We start from the raw sequence: 9,652 nt of genomic DNA, 5'->3' as shown, positions 1-9,652 counted from the left end.
AGAAGTTCTGCAGGTATTGTGAAGAAACAAGCGAGGATAATAGCGAAAATGGCAGATCATGGAAATAAATGTTATGTTCCAGGCTGTGCAGGGGATGTGATGTGCAGGGATGGGTTGGTGTCTATATTCAGAAAGACACGGAAAACAAATAACGCGTTCTAATAAAATAATGCGAGCCACTAAAGGGACATGGTTAGCTGCTTGCTAGCGGTAGCCTGTTACATTACAGTACATAAGATTTCACTTACCACATAAACAGAGTCAGGAGAGATGACTGAGGATGATGGCGAATGATTTACAGATCCTGAGCACCACTGACAAGCATCTGATCTTGTAAAATGTGTGGTAAGTACTGCCGCTGTAGTTTACACAGAGCACGTGCGATCGCAAATCTCGAAAGTGAAAGTAAAAAGCGATCGTGCATTCGAATGCAGTTTCAATGCCCCGCATATTAATAGCGGCTCCCTGATGCCCGCATTTTATATACAGTATAATTACCCAACGATATAACTGCGAGAGACGGTATCGAAATATATATATTTCCCTGTGTTTCCTTCCTGCTGTGTGAGCTACTGAAATGAGCCGCACTGTGAAACAGCCAATCAGAGCAGAGCTCAACATTATTATTCATGACCCTTCCAAATAAGGTAAAAACAGGCCATTTCATTCTAGGGACAAATCCTAGGGTTGCAAATGTACATGTAAAACCGTTTCTGGAGATTTTTTGCCCTTACCTAAGCCACATACCTTCTATGTATATATCAGAGAACAATTTAACATATTGTATCAATGCATTCTATGGCACCTTTAAATATAACACTGTGCAATATTATAGTTTACATTTTGCAATGATATAAACAATCAAGCAGTTGACATTTGCTATACGGTATTTATTGCTTTACATGAGTGTACTTTTCTGTATGTGGGTAAAGTTGGATATACTTGTGGTTGTAGGCTGGAGTTGTTTTGGTTCAAATTTCAATCATATTGCCCATAACATTTATACATAACATATTGAACATAACATATTTCCATGTAGAAAATAATTTAGTTGTAATTGATTCTGTCCTTTACTGTGTGGTCAGTCTTGTTTGTCCGTTGTATGAAGCTACCGTCGTCCACTTAACCAGACAGTTTTTTTATGGTCTGTATCCATGGCAACCATTCAAAGGGTCTTTATTTTTACTGTGTTCAAACTATTAATGTCAGTCAAAGTCTCTCAGGTATATTATTAGTTCTGTTTACAGATTTTCAGCAGGTAAGCTTGCACACGTTGTGAGGACTATAATAAGTGCATGGTTACCTTATTATTTTGGCTTTTGCAAAGTGAACTTGGCATCATTAATCACAATTAAGTTTTTTTTCCCCCAAATAGTAGCCTTCTTTATTAATTCTAAGAAGTCAGAGACTGATTTCTTCATTGATCTCATTTATCATCCTTCAGTAATGGATCAGGAGCAAAACAGATTCATGCACACTGTACAAGAATTAATAACAAGCTATACTCAGCAGAGTAATAAGGAGACATTTGGTTGCTTGTTTCAGAGAGGTATTGATGATGTCTCTTGCATTATCTGGTAGTTATGTGGTGATCTTTGAAAGTGTTTGTTTTTTTTGGTGGCCATCTGTTGAGATGTCTTAGATTATAAAGTACAGTAGAAGGGGAAGTTTTGAAAGCTATTGATTTTAATGGTGATGAAATACTCTACTAAAAGACTTCAGAGCTCTTGTACATCTTGGCAGTGTTTAAAATGGTGAAATCCATACAGAAAGCTGGTAGATGGCGTGATATTGAAAAACATACAGTACAGTAAATACAATATAAATGTAATAGAGGATTGGTATGTTATGTTCTAGATAAATGATGACAGAATTTTCATTTTTGGGTGAACTAACCCTTTACTCACCCTCATGTCATTCCAAACCTTTCTTTCTTTCTTTCTTTCTTTCTTTCTTTTGTATAACTTAAAAAATATATATTTCAGTTGTTTCAGCTGTTTTTGTCAGAATGGAAGTCAATGAGGCCCAAAACAACAAAACAAAAATAATCTTTTGTGTTCCACAGAAGAAGGTCATACAGGTTTGAAATGACATAAATTATTTTGCACTGAACTTCATCTGCAAATATGTGGCATTATCCCCCATATTATGACAATTAGTCACCTTTTTGGACTCTCTGACTCACTCACCTAACCTTTTGCTCACCTGGCTCAGATATTTGTCCTTCTAATCTGTTACATGGCATAATTTTCCTCCTCTTTTCTTCTTTATCCTTCAGCATCACCAACTCTACCGCCTTTGAAATCGGAGCATTTCAAGCCGTGTCAGGAGAAAGACCTGGCCTATTGCCTGAATGACGGGGAGTGCTTTGTCATCGAGACCCTGAGCGGCCCACACAAACACTGCAGGTATGACAGCACTTCCTGTTTCTGCAATGGAGGGAAAGGGTCGGCCTAGTGTTCGCTCGAGAAATAAATGGAATCACTACGGATGGGAGGCTCAGCGGTTTCAGACCGATGACAATTCCATGTCCCATTTTCTGTTAGAATGATCCTTCTGGAACAATCCGCCAGTAAATCTCACTCTTTCTCGCTCATTTTTTCTTCACCTTTTCCTCTCTCTCTCTCTATCTCTCTCTCTCTCTCGATCTGCTCTTCCGCCTCCTTTTTCCTACTCGTGTCTCATTGCCCTCCTCTCTGGGACTCTCGCTGTTGTATGAAGCTCTTAGTCATGCTAACGATGACAGCTTTGTCATAGCCTGAGAGCTGTCTAAGGTCCCTTCTCTGCTAATTAAAAGTGGCACTTTGCAGAAGTTCATTAGAGGCTTGTTTCGGCTCTGTGGGCTTTTTTCAAGGTTGAAAATAGGATTCACAAAATGGAGGCAGAGAATTTCTGACACTGATGTGTTCACCTTTTGTGCGAAGCGTGAGCACCATTTCAAATAACATTTCCTGGATGTGAGGGTTCACTGCCATAGGTTTTGCATGAGCAGTCTTCTCCTCATTTGCCTAATGGAACACAGAGACATTGCATGTCTGAAACTGAAGAGCCAAGAAGGAGCAGAAGCCAAGTGTCCTCATTTTAATCAGTGGTAATTGGTGGTGTTGTTTTAGGTGGCCCATTTATTTGACTGAAGCTTAGCTAGTTCAAATGCTCTGGCTCTGATTAATTCCCTGAACACTCTTCCCTCCCAACTTAAAGCCAAGGACATCTATGCATCTCTCTGTTCCTCAAAGCAAGGTGGCAAAGCAAAGCGAGTTACTTCCCGGGTTTGTGACATCACAAATCCAGACAAACCCCGCCCCCGGGAACATGCAGCGAAGGGGGCGAGGCCATGCTGCGCTGCTTTAGAGAAGAGGAAGAGAAAACTAGGGGTGCACATACAAATCTATTCATATATGAATCGTGATTCTGTCTTCTAACGATTCTAATGGATTCACAAGTTTCAAAATCAATGTTCTAAAGCAGCGTTCTCATCCTGTTCCTGGCCTCGCCCTGCTCTGCACACGCTCTGCATCTCTCTCTCTCTCTCTCTCTCTCTCTCTCTCATTCAGCTCAGCTCTCAACAATGAACTGTTCAATTTATACACTTATTTTCACATAGCTATGAGAAGCGTTATACATGGACGCGTGTGCGGTTGCTTTAAATAAAACCGTATATTAAAAGCTAACAGAAGCAGTAGCAATTACAAATAACAGCGTATCTAAAAGTTTGAGACAACAATCAAAAAACATACCATTAAGAGCCGTGCTTGCACAGGTTCTTGCGTGATCCTCTTCACTAATATCCTCTGCATCTCAATAGTGCTCAAACTGATAAGCAATATAGACTATGCCATTGTTTACAATACAACCGGAGCGCATGCCACTGAGGTGAGGGGTGTGACGTTCAGACGCTCACTAGAGGTGGTTTAGCCAATCACAACACACTGGACCAGCTAACCAATCTGAGCTCATCACGTATTTCTGAGGGAGGGGCTTCATAAAAGCAGGAAATGATAAGCACGTTTATGGGAGAAGGGACTGAGCGTTGTAGAATAAAGGTAAATTATGGGAAAAATAATGCGTTTTTTAAAAAAACGAAGCATTAGCACATGTTAGACTGCACCCCACAAACACAATCAAGCCTAGAAAAAAAAACAGTCAACCACCCCTTTAAAATAACTGTGTTTGCGCATGTGTGGAATAAAAGGCATGACAGGTAGAGAATCCTGTTTCCTTGGCTGTTCCAAGTTAAACAAACCCTTTGTGTCTGTTGACCTAGATTCATAGAGCATGTGGATTTTTAGTTGAGCTGCCTCATCTGGTATATAGACCTATATGCACAAGAAGAGGAGAATGTTAGGGCTTACATCAATGTGATTACATAAATTGTGCATGGTTGTGCATCATAACCCAGCCATGTGTTTTAGCTGTTGTTGGAGCAACTCATGACTCAAGCTGACAAATTCAAACTATAAACACTGTATGGTTGAAAGTTCATTATGGCCCATCAAAAGTTAATATTTCAGTACGATCAATTTTAATTTTGCTTTACCCTTTAATGTTATCACAATAATGTTAAGGATTGTTAAAGTATTAACCTTATAGGCCTACAGAGAGAGAGAGATACAGTGCTTCAATTTATTAAACCACCGCCACCCAATGCAAGTCAATAAATAATAAATACAGTCTAATAAATATGTTAAGCACTGTATGTGCTTAACAAATTCATTAGACCACCTGTCATAATAAAGAGAAAACACAAATATTTTAGGAATCTGTCAAAAACCAGCCTGGTCTCATTGTTTATATGTAGGTATTAGTAGGTAATGTTTACAAGCACAAAACGTACATTTTTGTACGCTTTGATTGATGCTGAAACGTACAATTTGGACGTATTACAACGTTTAAAACATAAAATTGCTGTGTATTTACAGCTAAAAACTTAAAATATTTACAAATCCTTTATATCATTAAGAAATTTGTATCAGCGCAGTTTTATAAATTTATCGATATGCGATATAGATTTTTGGACCCCTTATACCCCCAAACCTAAACCCACATTTTATAGCGAATATAAAAATATATAAAACGTAATAGACCAAAATACACAGGGAAATGACCATTTTAGTAACAATATAGCATTAAAAAGATATTTTGAGTCACCTCTCCTACCTCTGAACCTAACCATAACTCTTTATATATATATATGTGTGTGTGTGTGTGTGTGTGTGTGTGTATGTGTGTGCAGTATAAAGAAACATGACAGACATAAGTGCAATCACAATCATTTATCTATTGCAAAAATGTCAAAAGCAGTACCAAAAGTAGTCCAAATGATGATGCGTTGCAGTCACAGTCCTTTCTGATGGGACACTAAAGTTTTGTGTGAGGCACAGAGCAGAATTTAAGTTGATAATCGCTGAAAATATTATCCAGACTAATATCCCGATCCACTCCATGAAGGCACACATTTCTCATTCAAACACCTCACCAGAAACACGGCTAACACGTCACAATCTGTGGCGAAGCAGGCAAGAGCCAATGAGCGTTCGATTTTCCTGTCGTAAAGCTTCTTGAAGGCAATTTTTGAATTTATAATGAGCATGGGTATGAATGCTTACAGTCACTGCTGAGGATGGAGATGAAGATCGCTGAATAAAGGCTTGAGTTTGGGTCTGTTCGTCGCAGTCATATGGATTCTGAAGATTTGGATTACTGTGCACAAATAAAATTGATTCCTTTTCTAATTATGTTGCATTTTTTGGTTTATTCTATTTTATGGTTCTATTGACAGCATGTCGGAGAAAACGTCTTTTGTTTCCCACGGCAAACAAAGTAAATGTTACATGATAAGTAATTGTTTAACGTTTGCAGAAATGTTACTCATTTTAAGGGTTTAAAGTGTAGTCTTGTTTAACATTATGCATTCTTTGAAACGAGTTGGCAGCAGAAATCACACAGAACAGAACGAAATGTTATATTTTCACATTAAGTAAATGAGTAAACTTCATTTAATAATGCAAATGAAAAACATAATGCCATTGATATGACAACTGAATACAATATAATACAATGTTCATTTAATAGTTTTATTTTATTAATTTATCTTTATTTTTTATTTTATTTTTATTTTTTCTAGACTGTAATGTTGGTAACCTTGAAAATTACACTGTCCACTTCTCTCTCTGTATCAAACTCATACATGTGGTATGCTTGTGGTCCCTCTCAGAGCATCAACGAGAGCAGAAAGCCATTCTGGCTGTGTGTAACGTGGGGTTTTGGGGTTTGTTTCATGTTCTTGCTTTCATGTCTTTTATTTTGTAGTTTGGCCACAGACATGTTCTGTCATGTGATTCCCTTGTCTGTGTGTTATGTTCTGATTGGTTCCTTGGTTCATGTGTCATGTTCTCATTGGTTATTGTCTTGCCATGTGATTATCAGTTCTGTTTGCTCATTGGTTGTCTTAGTCATGTGTCCTGTTCCCCATTGGTTGGTTTGTGTCATGTGACCCTTTTTGTTTGGTATATATAGCCCTCATGTTGCCATTGTTCTTTGTCGTGTATTAATGTTGTAACCTGCTGTCGGTGAGTCTAGTCTGTTTTTGTCAAGTCTGTTCAAGTCAAGTCAAGCCTGTTCAAGTCAAGTCAAGTCTTTTTGGATTATGTTTGTCTTTATGGTAAATAAACTGCACTTGGGTTCATCACTATGCTCGCCTCCAGTGGACTAACCATTACACTGTGGCTGAATTGTTTCTATTGCTTTGGTTTCTTTTCCTGTGGGAATGGTCTCTTTATAATTCAATGTCTTGTCTTTCTTCTCTTGGAAAAATTTGAAAAAGCCTCCTCATCTGGGCTATCACTAAGATCTCTGAGCCACAAAAAAAACACAACCTGCCCAGATCCGTGTGAGATATAAATTCAGCACAACCTAAAACATGTTAATCAAAATTTAGATTTGTAAAAAGTTTGTGAATACCAAATAGTTGTTCACATGTCAATTTTGGTTGGGGTTGAGTCCTGTATTCAGAAATACGGAACAAGTTGTTTTTGCATCTTAGTTTTGGTGATTTTTCTTCTTTTCACTGTAGACAAAACTTGGAAAAGTTACAGCATGTTTTCATGGTAAAACTGAAAAATAAAGTATAAATAAAATAATAAAAGGAGGTGTGAAATGGAAGAAGAGAAAGGAAATCTGTGAATCAGCCAAGCTGGCACTGCCAAAGCTAGTAATTCACTGCTTACTTATCCTATTCTGGAGGTCGGCGTTGGATTTCTCCTTGGCTGCTGGGTAGTGTGTAAAAGCTTGACTCTTGTTAGCATTGAGATGGTAAGCCTCTACTGCCACAGTAGTACTGCAGCAATCCCACCTGTCAGTGTACCGCCACATGGGGCTGAAACACAAGTTGAGACCTCACAAAGCCCCCTGCCAATATCACTGCAGCGGAAGGGCCATGTGTACACTGCTAAAGGCCTCCGGTCTGAGAGGACTGTTGGGAGGGAGCGAGATTGTGAGATTAATTTCAATAGGCTGTGGTGTTGTAAGGTTTTAAATTGAATGTGAATTTTGTGGTTACAGCTTATAGCCTGAAGCCATGATGCAAATATAGGGAGCATTTGCCATGGGTTTTTTTCAGGGGAGGGATTATGAATGCATGCGAAACAGATTTATTGTCAAATATGCATACAAACATTGTCTCATGAATAAGCAGGGAGAGAGAGAGAAACAGAAATGGGTTGTGATACTGATTTTATTGTTAAAACATCACAACTCATCATATAAAAAAAAACCTAAATACCTGCCACTGAAAGTGTAGAATCAATGAGAGGAAAATTCACAAAGATGCAAGCCATTTTCGTGTCTCTATCTTCCAATTTGCAATTCATTGATCCGGAGCAGTGAGAGCTGGTGCTCCCCAAACATTTTAAAAGGCTTTTCTCTAGTCTTTGGTCCAGTTCACCGACAAGTAGCCTATTTTGTTTGACTTGGAAACATTACATCTGATACAGTGGTTCTTATCTGGTAGATCAGCACCCAAAAAAATGGGTCTGATAGGGATGGACAGCAGGGAAAAATAATGCTAAATACAACCAACTATATAGACATCCACTGTTGAGCTCTGCTCTGATTGGCTGTTTCACAGTGCGGCTCATTTCATTAGCTCATAAAGCAGGAAGGAAACACAGGGAAAATATATATTCACACTCCAAAGAGAAAGGAAAACTTGAAATCGCATCATATGACCCCTTTAACAGCGGGTTTTCTTTACTAATGCTCACTCCTCAATGAATTGCTTAATTATCCCATTAACTTTAACTCAGCTTCAGTGTTACTTTAACACTCTGTAGATTGGGACAATATGTACTCTGAGCAAAGTTGATTTAACTCTGGGGTTTTGCTGTGCAGGGAGCATTGAAACTGTTTTCGGAATTTGCGATCGCACGTGATCTGTGTAAACTACAGCGGCAGTACTTACCACACATTTTACAAGATCAGATGCTTGTCAGTGGTGCTCAGGATCTGCAAATCATTCACCATCATCCCCCGTCATCTCTCCTTACTCTGTTTATGTGGTAAGTGAAATCTTATGTACTGTAATGTAACAGGCTACCGCTAGCAAGCAGCTAACATGTCCCTTTAGTGGCTTACGCTATTTTATTAGAACGTGTTATTTGCTTTCCGTGCATTTCTGAATACAGACACCAACCCATCCCTGCACTTCACATCCCCTGCACAGCCTGGAACATAACATTTATTTCCATGATCTGCCATTTTCGCTATTATCCTCGCTTGTTTCTTCACAATACCTGCAGAACTTCTGATGATTTGGCTGTGCAGGTTTGGCATAGAACATGGGCGGGTATATGCAAATGTTGGGGGCATAACTATTAGTGATCCCGACTGTAACGTCACAGTCTGTGTTATGTTCTGATTCGCCTGTTTTTCAGTGGTCTTTTGCATGCACGAGATTTACATAAGAAGGAGGAAACAATGGTGTTTGAAGCTCACTGGAAGGTCACCGTGAGTTCTCTGGGTCATGCGATGTTCAGCAGCATCCGCTTCACAACAGTGAAGGCGGCCGATGCTCTTGTCTTGCGTGCGGAGATCGCAGTCCTACTGGCGAAGGATGCGATAGAGCCGGTCCCTCCAGCCGATATGAGGACGGGGTTTTACAGCCCTTACTTCATTGTACCCAAGAAAGGCGGTGGGTTACGACCAATCTTGGACCTGCGTGTCTTGAACCGGGCCCTTCGCCGGTTACCGTTCAAGATGTTGACGCAGAAACGCATCTTCGGGTGCGTCCGTCCCCGAGATTGGTTTGCAGCGATTGACCTGAAGGACGCGTACTTTCATGTGTCGGTCCTTCCGTGCCACAGACCATTTCTGCGGTTTGCGTTCGAAGGATGGGCATACCAGTACAAGGTCCTGCCCTTCGGGCTGTCCCTGTCTCCCCAGTCTCGGGTTCAGTTGTGCTAACACAGGGATCTGGTGCTTCGGCACCTCAGCCAGTTGGGTCTTGGGGTCAACTGGGAAAAGAGCAAACTCTCCCCGACGCAGAGGATCTCTTTTCTCGGTATGGAGTTGGCCTCAGTCGAACAGACAGCACGCCTCACAGAGGAACGTGCGCGGTCGGTGCTGACCTGCTTGAATTCGTTCAAGGGCAGGACAG

The 9,652-nt window shown here is 40.0% G+C and overlaps 1 protein-coding gene across 1 annotated transcript in view; it reads left to right on the top strand.

The window, feature by feature from the left end:
- Positions 1–9,652, top strand: part of LOC107754849 (pro-neuregulin-3, membrane-bound isoform-like) — a gene marked incomplete at its 3' end in the record, with an annotated part of 357,957 nt that overhangs the window by 234,941 nt on the left and 113,364 nt on the right. Inside the window, exon 2 of the mRNA XM_016571457.1 lies at positions 2,279–2,408. Coding sequence (XP_016426943.1) covers positions 2,279–2,408 — 130 coding nt within the window. The remainder of the gene's footprint in view (positions 1–2,278; positions 2,409–9,652) is intronic.

This window comes from Sinocyclocheilus rhinocerous, unplaced genomic scaffold, assembly GCF_001515625.1.
Source record: "Sinocyclocheilus rhinocerous isolate Xijiao unplaced genomic scaffold, SAMN03320098_v1.1 scaffold922, whole genome shotgun sequence".
In the NCBI taxonomy this organism is placed as follows: Eukaryota; Metazoa; Chordata; class Actinopteri; order Cypriniformes; family Cyprinidae; genus Sinocyclocheilus; species Sinocyclocheilus rhinocerous.
The sequence above is the reverse complement of the archived record's forward strand: the minus strand, read 5'-3'. Positions and strand labels throughout refer to the sequence as shown.